This window comes from Nelumbo nucifera, chromosome 3, assembly GCF_055504915.1.
Source record: "Nelumbo nucifera cultivar China Antique chromosome 3, China Antique-T2T, whole genome shotgun sequence".
NCBI classification, from domain to species: domain Eukaryota; kingdom Viridiplantae; phylum Streptophyta; class Magnoliopsida; order Proteales; family Nelumbonaceae; genus Nelumbo; species Nelumbo nucifera.
In genome coordinates, this window is record NC_142651.1 from 34,229,695 (window position 1) to 34,252,949 (window position 23,255).

Sequence of the window (23,255 nt, forward strand, 5' to 3'; positions counted from 1 at the left end):
TTTCTTATGGTAGATGGTAGTGACGATTTTGTAATTTCTGTTTTTCCTAGTTCTTGTAGGATTGTCCACCCTTATAGTGTTTATACATACATGTGCAAAGATTTGGAGTCATGAAGGAATGAATTTTATTTTATTTTTTGATAATAACGAATTGAATTTTATTTGAGGTCTTATAAATTATTCTATGTTTTATAGTTGATTCTTTGCACCCCATTTAGTGATTCCTAGTTTTCTCTCTTTAATTTTTCAAGAAGATATTGCAGATAGCCCTCAAGTTCCTTAACAAAAGGCATTCTTTCAACATTAGCAAAAGAATGGAATTGATCTAGGCAAGTTTTTCCTTAATTTTCAGCACAAGCCAAAATAAATGGAACCCTAGATTCCATAGTTTTCAACTTTTCTCCCAACCCCAGAGTTTTCATTCGTTTGTGAAAAAGGTGCTCCAAAACTAACCAAAGCTAGTTGCCCTGTACAATTTCTACCCATGAAATTTCACTAAAAAATTTCTATCCTAGACCTATTTTCCCCATTTCTAAGTTGTTCGCCATCATAGCAAAAATCTACAGTTTTTGCAATAAAGTTCCTAGAACTTTTCTAACTTAATCCATCTTTGTTTTTGGTCCTAAATCACCCATAAACCCATCCAAATTCTCCTGGCCAGCTAGTCTCATGCTTTGGTCATTCAAGTCTTATATCAATTCATATCAAAGCAAGAGGTCCTACATTAAGTGGTATCAAGGCTATAGGTCATACGTCAACCGTATTCACCATGAAGTGTTTTTATGAGCCTATGATAATAAGTTAGATTGAGGAAACTAATATTCAAGGTGTGTGGGTAAATCCTATTCTGCTGAGAGTTGATGTTTTTTTTTTAAAGGTAAAGTATAATGTATAAACTCAAAAGGTATATGGTCCTCTGTACAATGACAAAAATAGGCCTCAAAAAAACTTCACCCACAAAAAAGAAACATCAAAAAGAATCATCTTGAAAGCATTATGAATAGACAGCCAATCTCTAAGAAGTCCAACCACCATGCTAATGACTACTGCTTCCACTGAAGCTTTCTGCTAAAAAATTTTGCAATTTCTTTCACACCAAATAGTTCAAAAGATTGCTGAGGGAATGAGCAACCAGAAAACTTTCCCTTTCTTAGTCATAACAGCAGCCTGCCATTCCATGTGGTTGCTGTTGATGGAAAGTGTTTCCACAGTGAATCATTTAAAAAGTAGGGGCTTCTATTTAGTTAAGTAAATGCGTTATGTGTGGAGAGTATGTGAATCATTTGAAAAAAGATTTTTTATGGATGTCCTTTGCATGGATATTCAGAAAACCCAAGCATGACCCAATTAACCCAAAGGAGAAATTTTTCTAAGTCACCGGCAATATCAGGAAACATCAAGGCAAAATTTTTCTGGAGTTCAATCATTCTTTTAAGGGTTTTTAGTGTATTGTAATAGTCAGGTTAGTACAAGTTAATAGGAACTTGGGTGGGGACAGAACAGGATGCATGTGAGGCTCACTGGCCATGCCAGTGAAACCTTGCTATTATTCCACAGGATTGATCCCATGTCTCCTCTTTTGAATGATGCTGACCATCTTTTACTAGGATCTTATATGTTTTGTCTAAGACATATATATGTTAGATGACTAGATGACTAATTGGTGACATTAAGATCTTTTAAATGGTAAAAGACCTCTGCTTTCTATTTTTATTTTTATTTGCTTCTTTTAGGTAGGTGCTAAATCATAATAAGATATTCTGGCATGTATCTTAAAGAATAGACCAGAGAAAAAAAAAACAAACAAACGGGATGGATATTGAAAATAAAAGCCCTTGAAAAGTATGCTTTCAAATGTTCAAATCATCAAGTTAGGAAGCTTTTTATGGAAATTAAACATGAAAAGGAACATAATATTTCATAAAAATAATGCCATGCTATTCTACTATACTAGAAGAGATAGGACTTTCTTCTTTCTAGCAAAAACCTCTCATTCCTTACTTGTTGATGTCATCAGAAGAATATCCAGTAACACCTCCAAATACAACAAGCACATAATCCACATCCAGCGATCTCATTATCTCATATGCTTCATCCTCATAAGATGACATTGCACGTCCTACAGTGGCAATGTGTGTATTGTTCCATGTGTTGTTGTCTACAATAACAGTTCTATTCCCCATGGCAGTTATCTGGTAGCCATAATCCCACCAGGACATCACTTTAGCATCTGGAGGAGTATTCTGACGAAGCCAGAAGTATGCCTCACGGTAATCATCAAAAATAACCCTGCCACCATGGGCACTCCTTGCAGCCAAGACTATAGAAGGAGAAGAATATGCCTCTGATGTGACCCAGGTGCAATGGGTAACATATCTACTTAGCAAATAAAAAGCTCCTAGAAGTAATGCAATAGCACCATTTCCTTGGAAAGGCAGGGACTGATCCAGCGATGCCTAAAACATGGAGCAATGGCTTAATCATAATGAACATAATAGCAGAACAATTACCAAAAAAAATGGAACATTATAGCTTAAAGAGAAGAATAACAACAATACATTTTATTGATATTCTTGAACTCAAGTGCTTTGCCAAGATACCAATTTGCCTTGGAAATCAGCAATAATAATCAGAAAATAAATTAAAAACCAATGATCAAGGAAGCAAAAACTAGCGGAAGAGATCATTGGAACCATTGCGAGCCCCCACTAACTTATATATTAACTGCTGAGATAATTATGATAAATTACAGGAATGTCCCTTGTTAGGTGGCAGCAATAAAAAACAAATATAAACAAACAACACAAATAAGGCCCACAGTCCAACAACAGTACGGCCAACAGATAAATAAAATAATAAAGAAAAGAAAGAAGCAGCAACTAGGCCCGCTGCTTAACAGACTCTATACCCAAAATCATCATAGTGATGCCAAGAAACAGAGTTCAATTAAATGGCATTACAGCCATGACATCATGGGCTTGGTAGCAGGTTCTGACAAGGAAAGAACCCAGTGCCTATGTGGGATTGGTGGTGTAAGACAATCCCACACTAGTGAAGTAAGATGTTGTAAGTGCAACAGTGGAGGTGGGGATCTCCGGCAGAAATTATGGAGAAATTTGTTCCGGCAACCAGGTGGAAGAAAGTCCTAGCTGTGGAGAAAAAGACTCTTCTATTGGAAGAACTAGGTGGAGCTTCAGCGGTAAAAATCAGAGATGGCAAACGATCTATGGTTATCTTATGTAGGGAGGCTTCAAGCTGGTTCAAAGGATTCTTAGATGGCATATTATTTGCCATTACAGAGACAGATTGGAAAGGGGAACTTTGTGTGCCGAAGAAAAAATTCATAGTGGAGAAGAAGAAGAATGACGGGAGAATTCATTCAACTGACTGAAATGTTTGGAAGGGGAAAAAGGCAAATTATTTGCATCCCTGCTGGAAAGGAGAAACAGAGGTGGCTGCAATTTGCGAAGGCCCTGGATGAGTATGAGCAGAGACTGTGGTTACTGGAAAGATAGTCAGAAGGTAGGAATGCACATCGTCCACCTGTTACGAAGCATTCTTCAAAATCTCCGTGCAACTAGGAAAAGATGATGAGAGTTGGGGGTATCTGTGGTAACTACCTCTGCTCAAAACTGATGGCCGACAGCGGTTTGGAGGAGTGGTGAAGAAGAAAGGTGGTTAGAATGGGTAAGAAGGTGGATAACTGGGAAAGAGTGCTACAGGATGTAGTGGCCTCTGTGCCAACGACGGAAAAGGCATTACTTCGTCCATTTGGGGAAACAACAGCAATTTTAGATATGGATAGTAAAGCTAAAAATCTAATCAAAGTATCCACAAGAGAGGGAGTAGCGTCAGTGGAAAACTGGAATCCCTCTTGTAACAAGACGGAGGTAGATTATGAGTCCTTTCGTCTGAAAATTGTGGGACTGCCCTTTAATCTTTGGACAGAGGAAATATCTCTTCAGATTGCAGCAATATGTGGAGGATTCATTCTAGATGTGGATTTGTCTGGTTTCCAAGGTTGATCGAAGTTTTCTCAGACGGCAGGTAGAGGCAAGTGTGGGTTGCGTCAGAAGTTGAATCGTTCCTTTGGGAGAAAGGGCAAAAGGTTGAAAATGATTACGTGGCAGATAGAAGGCCACATGGCGAGGAGAGAAAGAGAGACATGAATGCTGATCTTGGTTTTCCCCCAAAAGAAAATAAAAAGTCAGGTGAAATTAATTCAGGCTCCATTTTCCCAATTTAAGCTGGTTTTTCAAACTGTTTTGAATTTTGATGGAACAAACCTGTGTCCTACATGGAAGCTTTAAAAGGAGAAGGAAGTAAGGCTTCTAAACCAGGGGTGAACCAAACAGTTGGGCCAGATTGCTTTCCGCCCTCACGTGCGGGGTTGTGGAGGGATCGATGGGGGACACTGTTCTATCATCGCCCCCATCAATCCCTAACAGCAAATCCTCTGGGAAACAGCCACATTTACAGTGGGCTAGTCGACCTCCTTCGATGCAAGAAAAAACCAATCCTAGGTACGCAAGATCAAAGGAAATGCAGGGGGATGAAGAAGACGACGGTCAGTGGATAAGCTGTGAAGTTTATGATGAGGATAGCCTTTCCGATGAAGAATCCAGTATAGGAAGTGTGGACAGGACTATCCAAGTTTGCTTCGAGGGTGAAGAGAATTTGTGCACCAGTGATCTGTTCGCCGCAGAAAGGGTCAGCGAGACTTAGTTTCAAGAGAGTTCTGTTGTTAAGTTAAAGCCGTTGAGCAAGTTATGCAGGGGGAGAAAGAATTCCATGAAAACCTTGGCAGTTATATGGAAATAACGTTGGAAGGGCAAGTGCAAAATGGTGTTAGCTTAATAAATCATGCCCAGGATCAACAAGAGTCATCCTGTTCACAGAAATAGTGTAGACTTCTCTCTGTCGAGCAACAAAAGTTGGAAGAGCAGAGGACGAATGTGCAGGGGAACTGTAGGACTACGAAGGAGTCTCCTCCAAGGGGCACAGAACCAAGAGCTGAAATGTTTATGGTATCCATGGATCACATTCAACCAGAAAAACCTGATGTCTAGATGGCCGACCACGATCTGAAACAGGGGGATAAGAAACCTGAAAATCCCCCTTCTGTTGTGTCTGCACCCAAGGTTCTAAATATCGATACAGGCTGATATGCCGGTAGGGCAAGGTGTCTTGGAAAACCAAGATAGGGAAAGGAGATGGTCTTTAAAAAAGGAGCTAGGGGTTACTCTCTTGAGAGAGGAGATAAGTTGGAAGCAGAAATCTAGGGAGAAGTGGATTAAAGAAGGTGATGGAAATACAAAATTCTTCTATGTGTTAGCAAATGGCAGGAAAAGAAAGAGCTCAATTTCTTCTTTATTGGTGGAAGGTACTGAGATCACAGATCAAGGTGACATTGCTAAGGCCTTTGCTGGCCATTTCAGATCAATTTATCGCAGGCCAATTAATGAGAGGTGGTCACTTGATGGATTTGATTGGGAGTGTTTGGAAGAAAATCAAGTGGAATTGTTGGAGAAAAGTTTTGAGGAAAGTGAAATTAAGTAAGCAATTTTCTCCATGGATAGATCTAAGGCTCCGGGACCAGATGGATTCACTATGGCATTCTATGAAGATTGTTGGGAAACAATCAAAGATGATTTGATCAAAAGTGTTAAGGAAATTCCACAGAAGGGGGAGAACTAGTCTGGGGATGAATTCAACTTTTTTAGCCTTGATCCCAAAGAAGAAAGATGCCACCCAGCCAGGTGATTTCAAGCCTATAAGCTTAGTGACTAGTATCTGTAAGGTAATTGCCAAGGTGCTTTCTCTGAGACTTAAAAAGATTCTCCCCTTAATCATTTCTTAGTTCCAAGGGGCCTTTATTCAGGATAGACAAATAGTTGATCAAATCTTAATTGCAAATGAATGTGTGGAAGCTCAAAAATGGTTAAAGAGAAAGGGAGTGGCAATTAAATTGGACTTAGAGAAAGCCTATGATCTAGTGGATTGGGAATTCTTGATTAATATCATGAAGAGGTGTGGTTTTGGGAATGTATGGTGTAAATGGATTAGAGGTTGTTTCCAAACAAGTCAATTTTCTGTTTTAGTGAATAGATCGGCAGTTGATTTCATTTAAGGCTTACGAGGTCTTAGACAAGGTGATCCACTCTCTCCCTTTCTATTTACATTGGTGGCCGAGGTATTAAGTAAGTTGATTTTAAAGGCTAGATCCTTGCAATTGTTCAAAGGATGGATAATAGGAAGAGATAGAGCTTTGGTCTCTCACTTGCAGTTTGCAGATGATATCCTCATTTTTTGTGATGGAGAAGAAAGAGAGGGGGTAGAAAATCCGAAGTTAGTAGTGAAGCTCTTCGAAAGGATCTCAAATTTGAGAATCAATTGGTCTAAAAGCTTAGTGGCTGGTATTAATGTAGAAGATGATGAGCTGAAGTCAATGGCAGATTTATTGGGGTGTGAAAAAGGAAATTGGCCTTTGTGTTATTTAGGTTTACCCCTTGGTGGCAACCCTAGATCGGCTAGTTTTTGGAAACCAGTAGTGGAAAGATTTGAGAAAAGACTAGCAAGCTGGAAAAGGAATTATATTTCTTTGGGTGGGAGAATTACATTGATCAAATCCACTTTGGCAAACCTCCCAGTGTACTATATGTCGGTTTTTAGGATGCCTCAAGCTGTGGTAAAAAGAGTTGAAAAGATAATGAGAGATTTCCTTTGGGAGCCTGGTGAAGGGAAGAAAGATCATTTGGTTAGATGGGATAAGGTGATGCAATTGAAGATTGAGAGGGATCTGGGCATTGGAAATATTAAGTTGAAGAACCCGACCTTATTGAGTAAATGGCTCTGGAGATTTCCTAAAGAAAATGAGAGCCTGTGGACTAGTTATTTCAAGTATCCATGGGCTGTCAAACAACGGTTGGGATGTGGGCTGCTGCTTACATAGAGCTACTCTAGCTGCTTCTTGGAAGGCTATCCATGACAATCTTCCTATGTTCTTCAATCGCATAAGGTATGATTTGGCTTTGGGTCAGAAAATTAGATTTTGGGAGGATATGTGGGTAGGGGAAGCCCCCCTTTCAGAGGTTTTTCCTTCTCTCTTTGAGCTTTCTAGTTTCAAAGGTAAACCTATTTGTGATTTTATCAGCTCTTCCTCATCCCTTTCAAACCTAAGTTGGAATCTTGGCTTTTACTAGCAATCTGACAGAATGTGAAATTTCCAATGTCTCAGTTTTGCTTCTTCTGTTGAGTTCAGTATGTTTGGGGGAGGGTAGCTCAGATTCTAGAGTGTGGACCCTTAGTCAGTTGGGCTCTTTTTTTCCTATAAGTCCTTTTTAAAATCTCTTATCTCCACCACCCCCTCTCCTCATTTCCCTGTTAAGGAGATATGGTCTCGGCCCATCCCTCCAAAAGTTGGTGCTTTTTGTTGGGAAGTGTTTCATGGCTCCATTAACACTTGTGATTTGCTTCAGAGGAAAAGACCAAAGTGGTGTCTGTCCCCAAGTTGGTGCTCTTTATGTAAGTTGTATGGTGAGACTGCCTTTCACCTTTTGATCTCCTGTCCTTTTGCTACTTCTATTTGGGAGTGGTTTTCATCTCTTTTTGGATGCAGTTGGCTTCCCCCAATTGTCTGGAAGGTGTTTTTAGCTCTCACCTTTTCAGCTGCCCTAAAAGAAGAGGCAGAATTATGTGGAGATGCACTAGAGAAGCAGTGATCTGGACAATTTGGGAGGAAAGAAATCTAAGAATCTTTGAAGACAAGGAAAGAAGTAAAGAAGCTGTGATTGAGGTGATTACTCTCAGAGTAGCACATTGGGTGAGCACTTTAAAGCTCTTTGCTGACTTTAAGGTTGAAGATTTCTGCAGATCGTGGGAAATAATTGCAGGTTCTTCGTCTAGAAGACAGATTGTTCATGAGGCCTGGTCTCCTCCATGTGTTGGGTGGAAGAAATTAAACTTTGATGGTAGTTGTATGGGCAATCCTGAACCATTGGATATTGGTGGGGCAATTAGGGAAGAAAATGGAAACATTCTAGCTTTGTACTCAGGTCCTATTCAGCATGGAGATGTGGTGAGATCAGAATTATTGGCAGCAGTCTATGGAGTAGAGAAAGCTAAAGAAATGGGGATTACTAAGCTGATTATTGAAGGTGATTCAAAAGTAGTTGTGAGCTGGTTGGAAAAGAGGGAAGGAATCATATGGAAGTTAAGGAATGAATTCAGGAGATTCAAGCAGATTTCTAAAGATAGATGATCCAAATAAGATGGATTAGGAGGTCTGCAAACAGTTTGGCTGATGGTCTGGCAAAGCAAGGAACTCAAAGACACTCTATGTTCTGGGCAATTCTGTAAATAGTGAATAGTTTCTGGGTGGGCTTTGCTTTTGTGCCCACTGCCCACAAATCTTTGTTGTACCTCTTTTTTAATCTAAAGAATCAATTTTGTGTTGCTGATCAAAAAAAAAAAAAGAAAGAAACCAGTTCCTATGTTCTAAATGCCAATACACATGTAGCAAGCTCCTCCGCAAACAAGGTTCACATCAGAGAGGCAGACCCTACGCTGAAAACACTGAAATGCCCAACAGACACACACCTACTTAAAACATAAACTCTAGCATTTTCTTTGAAGCAACCTAAATGGCATTATTAAGATATAACTATAAAAGGTATCCTGTGGAGCCAATTAAAACATATTTTTATTTGAAAGCTGCTAAGAACTAAAATATGCTGAAAAATAAGAAACCAGACACTCTTTCCATATTAAATCAGCAATTGGACACTAAATTTCTGATATGTTAAAGGCCCCTTGAATCCCAAGGATCCTTTGCAAGAAAATTCAAGTTATAAGAAAATAAGGAACTTAGACCATTGGTCTCGATTTATACAAATTAGACAGAGCCTCATTAAGCAAAATGAATGACCAGTTTGCTGATATGCTCAGATAAAAACATCCATGTGATAGAATATGAAGCCTTAGTTATAAATAGGCAAGCGCTTACCTTGTAAGAAGCCTTCATGCTGCTAGTTCCTTTGATAGAGCCAGTTGGTTGAGACTTGCTCTTCATCCGTACCAGTGAGCTCAAGTTCTTTATAGTGGCAGATACCGCAATTGCACTGACAAGGCATACTGCAGGTGCAGCAACAAGAATTAACCGAACCATTACACCAGCAAAATACATGCTTGTGAGACCATACATAACTATAAATATTGTGGCATCCGACAACCGCTTGAAACAAAAGTACAGGCCGGCTGGAAAAAGGAAAAGCTGGATGTGAAAGTCAAACATGAAAGAGGACCATGCTGTTGGCTGATGCTCAGAGACAGATGCTATAATTGGGATGTGATCCTTTGCATATGTTGGATCAAGTAAAGAGTAAAAACGACCAGTCCATGGAGAGATATACCCAGATGCCATGCCAACTCCAAGAGCAAGAGCACCCAAACCTACTGTACATGTCACAGTGATCCTCAAGAAAGCTTGAAATAATTTTGCATCACCTAGCAGGTGCTTAACCCAATCCAAGAAGTAAAATACCTACACCAATCATTATACATTAGACTCCCATGACAACTTTATATGCTTATATCAACAACTGAAAAAATACCTAAACAGAAAAACAAAAGATAACACATTTCCAACAGTAAGCAACCATCCTATTCTAATAGTAGGGAAGGTCATAATTTGTGAAATCTTAACCATAGAATATCTAAAGAAATTCATGGAACTACAATGGACTCAATTTGAATATTTGACCAATGCAAATACCTAAAAACAGAATATGCAGCGGGATCACTTTTTTTTTCAAGAAGATGCAGCTGTGTATTGAATATCTTACTTGTGCAAAAGAAAAAGGAGTTTATGATGGGATGTATGTCAGATAGAGAAAAATGAAACAAGATAGCTCCCATCTAAAGCTTACATGGGAGGTGAGCCATTGAATAATCATAGTTTGAAGTTTCAATTTTGTTAGGCATCTACCCATGTGAAAATCAGAAAATTTTCATAAATTCCACTCAGATATCTGAAAAATCTAAGGAAATTGGGAAAATTAAAAAAAAAGTATTAGAAAGGATATGGAATTTATTTATAAACTAAATAAAATCTTTAAAAATATATAATTGCATACTCAACCAGTCAACCTACAATAAATAATTCTGTTTTCTTTTTAATAAAAATTTTCTTTTACTATCAAAAAACAATAGCCAACTAGATACCACGAATAATAGAAGGCTAAAAATCTTAAATATACATTTTCTTAGATGAGTTTAAATTAGCATTGATAACAACATTTAGTAATTATCATGCAAGGCGAGCATCCTTAAAAACCAAATACAACTTTTATATCCTAACTCCTTCATTTTTAAAAAGATCTTTATATTCTAGGTTATCTAATTCAAAATGTTGACTAAGAAGTCTAGAATCAATAAATCCAAATGATTTTATTTAATTTTAGGAAAGATGTAGTATGAGCATTTTGTATGCCTCACGATTGGTATTCTTTTTTATTTTTGGTCAGTAACAGGTGACTTTATCAATTATGAAGAAAAAATTCTGTACATGCACTGGTTGTGTAAAGTGATTCAAAAACAGTAATGGGCTGGTTAAAAGGAAGCTCCAACACACAATGGCAGTACAGGTGCATGATGAGGGAATTAAGAAGTTTAGCAAGGGGTATGGTCATAAGTATAGCTTGGGTGCCAAATGCCAGCCAACAGTGTAGCAGATGCATTAGCTAAGCAGTGTTAATAGGACAGAAAGATTTGGGGGACAATTGTAAAATGATATGCTAGTAATAGGAATCAGGTAGCTATAGGGACCTGAGTAGAGGGCTACTAGGTTTTTTTGGGGTGAAAGCTTGTCAGCTTGTATCATAAATATTTTTCCATGCTCAATAAATTTCAGTTATTCATACAAAAAAAAAAAAAAAAAATCTTTACATGCAGTAGTATACCTTAATGACTCGAAAATGTTTTCAATTTGTTTCAGCAAAATTAGTGAAATTTCCACAAACTTCCACCAAAATTAAGAAAATTTGCACAGAACAAACTGAAAATTTTATTGATATATCAAATTCTTCTGAAACATTGGGGGAAATATTGAGGGATACTTGAATTTTTTTTTTTTTGCAAGATGTCTTCATTTTGCTCATTCGAGAAAGTGTCTATAACCAATATGTGATATAGTATTGGTCTATAGTCCTAGTACCAGCGAGGATGGAGAGAACATCTGGATCACTGATCAAACAATTTTCTCCTCCCAAAACTTCTTATCACTATTTTTAATTTTGAAATGATCATGACAACAAACCAGCAGGAGATATGATTACACATTGTACTACTTTTTGTATAGTTTGAGGGATTCTCTCCCTCCACATTAATAGTTTAATATAATTTACTTTTAACCAAAAAAAATCATATCCAAACAAACTTTAAGATATCTGGTATGGATCTCATTGTTTTTTTTTTTTTTTATCAATCAGAAAGAAACATCTCATTGGTTTTCAGATCCTGCTGCCATGCATGTCAACCATCTGAACCTACAAATCACTTTAAGTTTACCTGTAAGTACACTTTTTTTACAACCGTAGAACTACAAAGTATTATGCAACCCACTTTATAGGCTGGAAGCACTCCACCTATCCCTATACTTGGTATAACTCTATAAGCATTGCACTTCAGCCCAAAAAATGCTGCTGTCTATTAACCCATAACTCTGCCAACATGTTAGCCATTCCATTTACTGACCTTTTGACCCATTGAAATGATACTTCCATTCCCCTTATCAACCACTTAATCTTCTAGATAACTAGTCTATATTCCCACATCACTTGGCTGTAATCATGAAGACAACTGATTACCATTTTAGAGTCCCCTTCTATCATTAATTTTCTGATATTCATTGACTGTGTTAGCTTCAGCCCTTGAAATACAGTCAATGGTTCTGCTCTTAACGGGTTCCCAATCCCATCTCCAATAGGCCCCAAGAATGGTGCTTTGATAGCACCATTACCATTAGCACCCCTCCTACACCTGAAGGGCCTAGGTTGCCAATGCCACTTCCATCTTGAGACAATTCAAGTTCAAGAGCGAGTAAATAACTAAGAAAACCAAAACAACATTTGAACATGCTCGTATTATGATATAAAGGTGGACAATTTGAAAAATAAATGCATGAAAAGTACAATTCTCTATCAAAAAACAAAGCAAAGAAAACCTTAATTTGATCCACGATACTATTAACTGTAGAAAATTTAATTTGAAAAAATGAAGCATTATTTTATCATGAAACGGTTTCCATATTTACATAAGCCTGGAGGAAAAAAGGTTTTGAAAATGTTAACAATAGGAAAGCTAGATAAGCAGCAAAAAAACCACATGCCATAAGAAAAAACCTGCATCAAGAAGAACACGCCCATTGCTGCCATATGTTCCCCTGACTGTACATGCTGAAACCCAACAAACCGGATCTGCATAGCAAGCAGCATTCCCAGCACATACATGCAATTATAAGCTACGTACAATCTCATCGAGTATCTCCCAGTAATCAGAAGAACCATAACATAAAGCGGGATCAAATTAATGATAAAGACATATCCACCCCATGCAGAAACCATGTAAAAGTACCCGAAAGCTGAAGCCAAAGCCCAAGCAAGGGACCCAGTATTCACTGCTTTAATAAACAAATAGAAAGTGAGTAGTAACGCAAAGATTGCCACTCCCTCATTGTCGTAAGAACCGGCCACAGATCTCGAAATGTAACCTGGGCATATGGCAATTAATGCAGCAGCAACAAGCCCAGCCCCGGAATCCCAAATCTCTTTGCCAAAGAAGTAAGCTACCAGAGTAGTGTTAGATGCAAAGAACGGGGCAGTTAAGACACAGACCTCCCGGATATGGACTGCGAACCTCAGAAATCTCAAAACCCAGTAGATGAAAGCCGCAGTAACCATGAGACCCGGGTAGAGAGTCCCTCCAATGATCCGACCTAACGGATACCAACTCTCGGAGTCGAACCAATTCCAGAACTCATAGAATCCCTTCTCCGTCAAGAAAACCGTAGTTCGGTAATTGAAGTAAGGATCAAACTCATGGATCATGCTCTCATAACGAAGCACACTAAACAATCTAGTGATGAACGCCAAGACGTAAACGAGGCAAAGAATGCTGACACGAATCAGGAGTTCCTGCTGCTTGACCTTGAGCTTTAGCGCTTTCGGAGAAAAGTTAAATAGATCGGCTACTGTGCCACTTTGCGCAGGCATTGGCGTCTGACTTGATTCAGATTTGGCACCCATCGTGAGAATTCGGATTTCCAATAGCTTGAATCTAATGTGATCTAAGGATCGATTAAAGTCGCAGGCATTCCATAATTAACACATATAAACCCTAGATCCTCACATAAAGTAGACTAATCTGCAGCAAAGCAATTGAATCTGGAATTGATGAGTAGGGTTTCTCGAATAGACTAACAAAAAGTGGTCAATTTTCTTAATTGATAGTTAAAAGTGATCGAAATTTGAAGAATAAAACGAGATCTTACGTGAAAATTTAACTGCGATCAAATCCTCGAAGTGGTTATCTGCATTGGACAACCCTAAAAGAGAGGTTTTGTAGAGTGTTTTTGGGCTTTGGCTCAGAGGGTTTTAGACTTCAAACGTAGCTATCGAATCAAGCAGTAGAACAAAAATACAGAAGTCCACTCTCGCATGGAATATACAGCGTGCGCATTGTGCACCTCGCGTTAATCGGAGAAATTCATATTGATAAATCCGTTTATTCAAAGTGAGCGGATCGTAGGCCCAGCCCTGAAATATACGGGCCTGGGCCCAGGTGTGGTGCCTGGACTAGGCCTGACACTTAAGCCCAGCCTGGCCGCATTATATATTGCATACGTTTTAGGGTTAAAAATAACGAGTTATTTTCAATTATAAAAAATAAAAATAAAAATAATTCAGTGTAACGTTTTTTGGTATCTTGGCTTGATAACAATTCATAAAAGTGAGAAATTGAAGAGGCTGTTTTAGAGATTGAGGATAATGTTTTATGGTTGTCAAAAATTCTTCGCTCTTACCATTTCTCTTAAACTTAGGCCTTGTCACATATTTATCATTTCGAGACAAACAATTATTACAAATTTACTATATTACCCCTCCATTTGAGTTTATCATTGGCCAAAATTGTGCAATGATGAAACCTACTATACCGTCTCTCCATCATGGATCTGGGGGGTCTTCATCCAAATGAGCTTGGACCCTTTGGGGTAGAGGACAAAATAATGACTTTTCTTTTTTGTTTATGGTCCGTTTGGTTTATAATAGGAATTGGAATGAAAATCTTTCAGAATTGGGATCGGAATATTCCCATAGTCTGTTTGGTTCGGACAGGAATGAGAATAGGAATTGGAATCGGCAAAATTTGTATTTCATTCCCAAGGAAGGGATAGAGAATGATCATTCTCTCAAATGGGGGAATGCCACTCCAGCAATAATGAGAATGGGATTCTGATTCCACCCAACCAAACAGTTGGAATCATAATGGGCAATCTGAACTACTAATATTAAATCCATTACATCCCATCTTATTAATTATTGCATTTAAGGTATTAGCTCACATCCCCTCTTATTAAATACTACATTTAAATATTAAGTGAGCATTGTGGATTTTTTTCTCGATTAAAACTAGGCCTATAAACGGATTGAATTCAAATCGAATCAGGCTAGATTCGAATTCAAAACCGATTATGAACACAATATTCGAATTCGATATCCAATGGATATCAAATATTTGAGTTTGAATTCAATTTCGATTATCAATTCGAATTCGACCGATGGCAGTGGTGGTCAGTGAGCGGTGATGGCAGTGCAGCGATGGCGAAAGAGGGATAGTGAAGATGATGGTTGTCGTCAAGACTACCATCACTAACGATGGTAGTGCGGCGGATGAGAGATAGAGGAGAAGATGATGGTTGTCATCGATGATGGTGGTCGTTGTCGAGACTACTATCACTGACGTTGTTGTTGGTGGTTGCTCGAGTGGCTGTGATAATGAATCGAGATTTGAAAGAGAATAGATAGAGGAGAAGATGATTAGATGAGATACGAGAGAAAACTGAGGAGAGGCTGAGGATGAGGGGCGGTGGTGGTTGCTTGGGCGATGGTGACGGCGAAGAAGGGATGATTAAGGTTAGGGTTTGCAAGAAGATGCAAACTGGAGAGAGAGAGAGAGAGAGAGAGAGAGTTGTTGCATATAGTGAGAGTTGAGAGAGGAGAGGGTGGCAAGGTGATGGCGAGAGAGGAGAAAACTTGGGCTGAGAAGAAAATGTAGAGTGGTTTATGGTTTAGGGCTGGCTGACTAGGGGTTTGATGAATAGATTTCTGCATTTATCCCTAAGGGATTTTATTTATTACATTAATGTACAAAAATATATTTATCGGATCAGATCAATGCATATCCGAATTCGAGCAGATAATTTAATCAATAAGAAATTAATATTCGAATTCAATCGAATATCTGTTTCGAATTATTCAAGTTTGATTCGATTGTGTCGAATCTCGGATTCAAATTTGGATTTTTGAATACCGTTTACAGGCCTAATTAAAACATCCCTACTTTTGAATTTGGTCATTCTCTAACTATGGGGTAGAAAATATAATTTAAATAATTATTTTGCACTTCATTTAACTCTCTCTCATTAAGGTGTTAATTCTCATTCCCTCTCCTTAGATCATTTGTTTGAAGCATTTTTGTTTCTCACTAAAAAAAATATACTAATTAAATTTACCGCCAAATTTTTCAATAATATAAAACTTGTGCTCAAAACTAATATGAAAAAAACTACCATTTTGAAATTGGTCAACCAATGGTATCATAGTTAAATAATAAAATTTAAAAAATAAATAAAAATGTACAAAAATACAAAAAATGTAAAAAAAAAAGCATATATCAAATATTATATATTTATCATATTAAACAACAATAAGTATGATAAATGAGAAGTATTTTTATTAATGATGCAAATAAAATACAATATTTAAAACTGACATATAAACGAAACCATTTTCCTGCTCAAGTGGTGGGCGTGGATCAAATGGTTCAACCTTTTAGGTAAAATGGGTCAACCCATGATGTCATAATTAAATATTAAAATTTTTAAAAAAGATAGCAACACAAAAAAAAATTAAAACATATAGAATTTTTGTAAAATATACTTGGGTGCATCTCTAATATTATGTATTCATCATATTAAACAAAATAAGTAGACACATAAGAGGTATTTTGCCTAATGATAGAAATATAATAAAAGTAAATTAACTTGAAAAAAATATTTTTGCATTTAATTGGTGGTCAATGGTCCATAGGGATGCAAAATGGGAAAGCTTAACTTGAGCTCAGATTGGCACAACTCACAAATTTAGACAATCTTACTTGAATTTTTGGTCCTCGAGTTGGGCCTAGGCATATGCTCGAAATTTTGGTCTTTTCTATTTTTCAACTTGGGCCCAAGCGTAGCCCCATTTAATTGGTGGCCAATGGAATGGTCCATAACCATAAGAATGCAAATTAAGCTTAACTTGATCCCATATTGACCCAACTCACAAATTTAGATAACCTAGCGTGGATTTGCATTCCAGAAAAATGGTGTTTGAATTGTCTATGTGCTTGAATTCCAGAAAAATGGTGTTGTCTTTTGCAGGGTTTATGTCTGTTTTCCATATGGTTCCTGTATAAACCTATTTCATATGTTTGATGTGTTTGACCACGCACTAAGCCATCGGTAGTTAGTGCATTTAATGTTTCACTCAAAAAAAAAAAATCCTTTTGCGACGTTTAATTTAAATGTCGTCGAAGTTCTTTTTTTTTTTCGTGACGTTAATGACATATTTTAATGACGTTTGTTATAAACGTCATGAAAACTTAACTTTTAATGACATTTAGTTTATATTTTGGTAAATTGAATCCCTTTCTCCACAATTGCTTTAGTATATATAATAATTACTATTATTATTTATTATTGTTTAACTTTAAAGCTTTTATCAATTAGTTATGAAATGAATTAATTATAAAGTTAAGTCATAGCTAATTTGAAAATAATTATAAAAAAATACTTATATAAATGAATATTTTAAATGCTTAAATATTTTAATTGTTTTTATTATTAAGCGAAAAGTTTAATTATTAGTATTTCATTTTAATTTTGTTAATGTAGTTAATATTTTCAAATAATCAATTATATTATTATTTTTAATTATAATTTGAATATTCAAATAAATTTATCTATTTTATAATTAATTATACTTATAATATATAATATTTTAGAGTATAAAATATATATTTTTATATATAGTATACACTATATAACATAAAAATATATTATTTTTTTTGTGCTATTGAGTCAAACTTAAACTCATCAAATATTTAATCAAATGAATCTCGAATCAATAAATAAATTTTGAATCAAACTCAAACCCATGAATATTTATTTCAATTCAACCGAGTCGACGCATGTTGAAGTTGGACTTGACTTATCTTGACTACACTCTTAATTAAATAGTTGATTCATTAATATTAATAAATTAGATATTTAATTATTATTTATTGAATATTAATTATTGCATTATTACTTAATTATCTAATTAATTGGTTATTTGACCAATCGCAAACCAATTATTAACCGGGACAGTCAAGACAAAATCACAAGCCTAAAACCAACTTGATTAATAGTTTGGACAAAATTATAACCTATAACTATCCCGATCAATAACCCAAAACTGACCCAATTATTTACACAAATAACAATTTTACTTTTATCAAACATAAAAAAAAATAACTAAAACTAAAACCAATATTTTTCAAACCATCATTGACTTACATGGTCAGACCATTCGATTTAAAATCTATCTAAGCATCTAGTTATGCTTTTCACCATAACTTCTTTTTTGGCCCAAAACTATTCGGATGGGACAGTTAAACCATTGACCCAAAAATCGATGGCCAAAATGGTTCTGGATAATGGACTGTTCAGGTGTCTGGTTCCGAGTCGAACAAATTATCCCCTCAATCTTGGCATATCCGAACCTATCAAACAACATCATTAAACTCCAGATACCTCAAAACATCTGCCCATAAAGTTTTAACCCTATATTCCCCCTTTTGCCGTTCCATTAAACAAAAATTCCATTTCGGAATATCCCGTTTAGGGGTGCTAACAGATCATATCAGATTCAAGTTAGGGTATATTTGAATCCAATTCAACACTGTTTATGTCAAATCCGATCCTATCCATATCTGATAGGAAATGATTTATTTGATGTTACTTTTGTGACTTAAATAAAACATTGCAAAAGTTTGAGTTTTAGTGACATTAATTGTAATATAATATTTTAGAATATTTGATCGAATACTTAATCAATTATATTATTGTTTTTATTTTTTGCTATTGAGCCAAACTCAAGCTCATCGAATATTTAAGTGAATCAAGTTCGAATCAAAATCGAACTCAAACTCAAACCCATGAGTATTTCAATTGAGCCAAGCCAACACATGCTTAAATTTGGCTTAACTTAGCTTGACTATACTTCTAATTAAATAGTTGATTGATTTACTTACATAGTTAGTTCACTAGTAATTAGTAATTATTATTTGTTAATATTTGTTTTATTAATATTTATTAATAATTGACTAGCAATTTCCATTGAACTCACCTAGGGTTGTCAATGAATCGAGTCTAGGTCGGGATACATTGTCCTTTATCTTAGGGTTGTCAATAGAATTGTTTGGGTTGGGCTTTGTCTTTGTATTAATAGAATATACTCAGGCCTGGCCTAATCAGTTGGCTTAGGTTTTAAGCCCGGTTGAACCATTAACCCATCAACCCGTTCAATCATTTTGGGTGTTTTTTATTTTTAATTATTTTTTAATTATTATTATCAGAATAAGGCGTTCATTCGAATCGAACAGTTGAACCGTCACCTAGAAACCGACCGATAGGGAGAATGGTACCGTTTATAGGTCATTTTTTAAAACAATGGTTGAACCGCTGACCCAAAAACCAGTGGACAAAACGGTTGTGCTTCATCCGAGTTTTTAAAACATTGATTAAAACTTCAACTTCATTTATAAAAAAATAAAACCTATTTTTTAATATAAAAAAAGGAAAAACCTAAAACTCTAAACCCGCCCAAACCCATACACCAAAATTTCATTCTACTTCCCGCGTTGTGCTTTCTGCTTCTCCATCTCTCGCTCACTCTTCTTCTCTCTTTCTCTCCTACTTCACCCGCGTCGTTTTTTCTTCTTCTCTCTTTCCCTCCACTCCTCATATGCTGTAGGTCATTCTGGGGCTGCTTCAAACCCACTCCTCCTCTGTAAGTCATTTTGGGGCTGCTTCAACCTCATTTTCTAATTACGATTTGAGTTCAGGTATTTTTTATTTTTTTATTTTTCCTCTTTGTTTTGCATGGAAAATCTTCCATTGGAAATATTCATCAAACCTAGAAATTTCTACCGATTATCTATTCGAAAATCTTATAGTGGAAAATCTTTTATTTTTATTTTTTATTTTTCATCTGTTTTATTTCTACTGATTCACCGAACCTAGAAATTAGTGGTGTGCATATGTACATTATGTTTCTGCGGTCTTTTTTTGGGAACTTCTCCTTTTGCTTAATTGATGTTGGAGCTTCTCTTTTTGCTTGTGGAAGAATGTTGCTTTAGGAAGCATTGCTCTTGGCAAGGGAGCTTCTCTTTTTGCTTAATTGATGCTGTAGTCGATCATGGAGTAGGAGACTGTTTACCTTGCGGGAGTGCAATGCAAAATGAATTCTGTTTCTCCTCCATTCCCAGAGAAAAGAAAATAGAAACATTAACTCTATATAGCGGCCTTTCACAGATAGGTCTCCTGCCCAAACCCACAAGTCCATAACCCCATGAAGGAAACTCGAAGACAGAAAAGTAAAAAACAAAAATTATAATAGATTATCAGTTCTGAAGGAAACTAAAAGTTCTATAGATTTTATTGACAGGTTAGTTCCTTTAATCTAAGAGGGTCTTTTAACTGATCATTTTAATTAATTCCTTTGCATCTCTCTAATCCATTCATTCATTTAAATTTTCAATGTTTTCTTCCATCCACTCTGCCTTTTTTTGGTTGTTTTCTATTTTTCTTTATTGGGGTTCGCGGAAATGGATTAGTTTGGTAACTGCTCCAAGTATTGTAACTTAATTACTTTGTATTTCTGAACTATGCGAAATAAACTGCAGTATGCATGAGAGCAGACATATTCCAGGAAGAGTTCGAGTGGTTATAATATATGCATTTGCCAAATTTCTTTTTGTAGTACCCAAAAGAAAACTGTACTAAACTACTAATACATTCTGAAGTTTTTTGCTGGTATCTGTTGTGCCTTTGTTTTATCTTACTTTGTAACACAATGGAGTGTTTTGAGCTGAAGATTTTTTTTTTTTTGTTTTTAAATTCATTCTCTTTTCTGCTGTTTTTGTTTTTTTTTTTCCAGCCCAAGGATGTTCACCGATGCAGGACAATTCCATATTTTTTGACACCATCATCAACAGCAGCCGGAGGCAGAGCTAATTAAATTCAATGTCTCCTGCAACACCAACGGTTGTTTCCTCTGTGCAGGAACTTTATGAGTTTGCAAGCTTAGGTCCTCTTGTAGAGAAACTGGGTCTGACCTCAAAAATAATTGCAGAGACTTTTCATAAGTGGTTAAAACGTGGGCTTTACCCAGATTTTATCTCTTTTATATACCGGTGTTCTTCTGGTGTGAAGATCAAATTTTCCATCACAAGTCAATGTTCAAGGATTCAGAAGATATCGCTCCTTTAGTGGTATAGATATCCTTTTGGACAGCTGAGGTGCGAAGATCAATATGGAGTTTCTGAGAGCTATAATTAAATCTTAGGAAATCCGCATCAATAGATGATTTCTATTTGACAGCTGAGGATCAGGTAGCGCAAGTAAGGCTAGATTATATGCATACATATATAGATACATATTTTGATACATGCATGCATATATAGTTTATACATACATTTATGTCAAATTTTGTCATGAGATTGATTGACAAACCCAAATCTGATTCCAACCCAAGTGCATCAAATTTCAATGCAGGTTAGGTTTAGGTTTAACTCAAACTTGGCCCAACCTACTTTACTTGCACCATGACGATCCAATTGTTTGGGTAAAATGGGTAAACTAATGATGTCATAATTAAATAATAAATATTAAAAAGCATATATAAATACAACAAAATGGAAAATGCAAAATAAAAATTTAAAGAAAATTTTAACATATATAACATGTTATAAGTTTATTATATAAAAAATAAGTGGGATAAACAATAATTAAATTTAGAAGTAATTATGGAAATGAAATAGAAATTTTAAAGTTGCCCAAAAATGAAATCATTTTTTTTTCTTAAGTCAAAATGATGAATGCATGATGATTGATGTCATAATTATACAGTAAAACTCAAAGATAGATCAAAATTAAAAATATAGAAAACAAAAAATTGTCTATAAACACATCTTTAATATTATATATTTATTATATTAAACAAAAACAAATATGATAATAAGTAGTATTTTTATTATCAATGAAAATGAAATACAAAATTTAAATCCATTTGCACACCATGCTTTGATTACTTATCTTTTTAACAGGTTTTGGTAAATGTATTGAAATTATTATTGTTATTTGAAATTGCCACATGCAACTCATGTGCATATTTACAAATTTAAGAGAAATGGGTAAAAGTGAAATAGAGTTTTACATAATAATCCTATATTTTATATAAACTACATCTATAGTTAAATTACAAACATCCACCTTGCACTTGGGGAAAAATGACACTTAGCCCTCAAGCTTTGTTTTGCAACAAGGACCCCCTAAACTTTTGGATTCCAAAACTTTGCCCCTACCACTAGCATTTTATTAGTTAGCTTCATAAAATATTATTGTAAACATTTTTAAAAGCCCAAACTACTTGTTATTTCATGAGACGATTTTGCTATTTAATTTAGTTTTTCTAAAATCCTAACTCACATATTTCTTTCAACAAAGTTCGTCTTGGTAAGGCATTGAGAATGATGTGTGCTTTAGAATTAATGGCTATTTTCATCATTTTGATATTTGTTGTTGCTAGCCCATAGAATCTTGATTGGGCAATTTACTAATTATACTTTCAACATTAACCCCCTCAAAAGGTTAGGAGGGAAAGTGTAGGAATTCATAAGTTAGAGGTCATTGTCACAAAGCATAGTTCAGGGTGTAATAACATCGAGACCGGATCTGTTCCTCACACCTGGTGCCTCACACTCACAACCTACCATGCATTGGGAACATCTCCGTACTTGTTAAATTATCATTCACAGGAGATGTTCCCAATGCACGATGGATGTGCCTGTGAGGCGCCCATTTGTGAGGAGCAGATCTCTTTATTGTGCTTCAATAACACTCGTTGAGTACAAGGTGACGATTTGTAATTTACCCTACATTTATGTGTATTTGTACGTGTGTGTATTATTTTACATGCATCATATATTATATCTATAACATGGTCATATTGTTGCGAAAAATATGAACATCTGTAATACATTAAATCTTGTATCATTCGATCATGTTAGGGACCAACAAAATTAAAGATGCCAATTGTGACATTTCCATTTATTAGTGGTTCACGTTTTTTTTTCTCCCTTCATAGTGCATTTTTTGTAACAAAGCATTTTTCATATAAATATTATAAGATAGCATACAAGGTCATTGTCGCAAAACATATTTTAGGGAGTGTTAGCACCCTTGAGTACAAGGTGGCAATTTGTAATTTATCATACATTTGTGTGTGCCTATGTAATATTTTATATTATACCATGTCATATGTATAAGCAGAGTCCTATTATTGCCCACTGCCAAGAAATGAATGTATGTTTGTGATTCGTTAAATCTTGTATCAAATTCACTTTAGAAACCAATAACATTACATAAATTTTATACAAATATTATATTATTTTATATGATATAAAATATTATATATCTAATATTTTAGTTTTTCTCTTTAGAAATCAATTATTTGTATTAATCGATGGATGGCGGTTGGGAAAGGAATTCTTGTTATCTTGGTGGGGGAGGGGAGAGGGGAGAGATGGAATGGATGATTCAGCCTTGCAAGAGTGAAGAATATTAGAGATCGTGTAAACTTATGAGCGACGTAGATTGGTTACAAGTCTATTCA

General features: G+C 35.8%; 1 protein-coding gene and 1 long non-coding RNA gene across 3 annotated transcripts in view; one reads left to right on the plus strand and one right to left on the minus strand.

The window, feature by feature from the left end:
• Positions 1-13,753, minus strand: part of STT3B (staurosporin and temperature sensitive 3-like b) — a 32,247-nt gene extending 18,494 nt beyond the window's left edge. The window contains exons 1-4 of one of the 2 annotated variants that reach the window (XM_010251780.2): positions 13,547-13,753; positions 12,399-13,419; positions 9,005-9,541; positions 2,002-2,456 (exon numbers count right to left, since the gene is read on the minus strand). In XM_010251780.2, coding sequence (XP_010250082.1) covers positions 2,002-2,456; positions 9,005-9,541; positions 12,399-13,301 — 1,895 coding nt within the window. In that variant the 5' untranslated portion in view covers positions 13,302-13,419; positions 13,547-13,753. The remainder of the gene's footprint in view (positions 1-2,001; positions 2,457-9,004; positions 9,542-12,398; positions 13,420-13,546) is intronic. The other variant, XM_010251787.3, reaches the window with a different exon arrangement.
• Positions 13,754-19,197: 5,444 nt separating this feature from the next.
• LOC104592426 (uncharacterized) lies at positions 19,198-22,961 on the plus strand. The gene is made up of 2 exons (XR_734410.2): positions 19,198-19,425; positions 20,520-22,961. It is a non-coding gene; the product is annotated as an uncharacterized LOC104592426 (long non-coding RNA).
• The last annotated feature ends 294 nt before the right edge of the window (positions 22,962-23,255 follow it).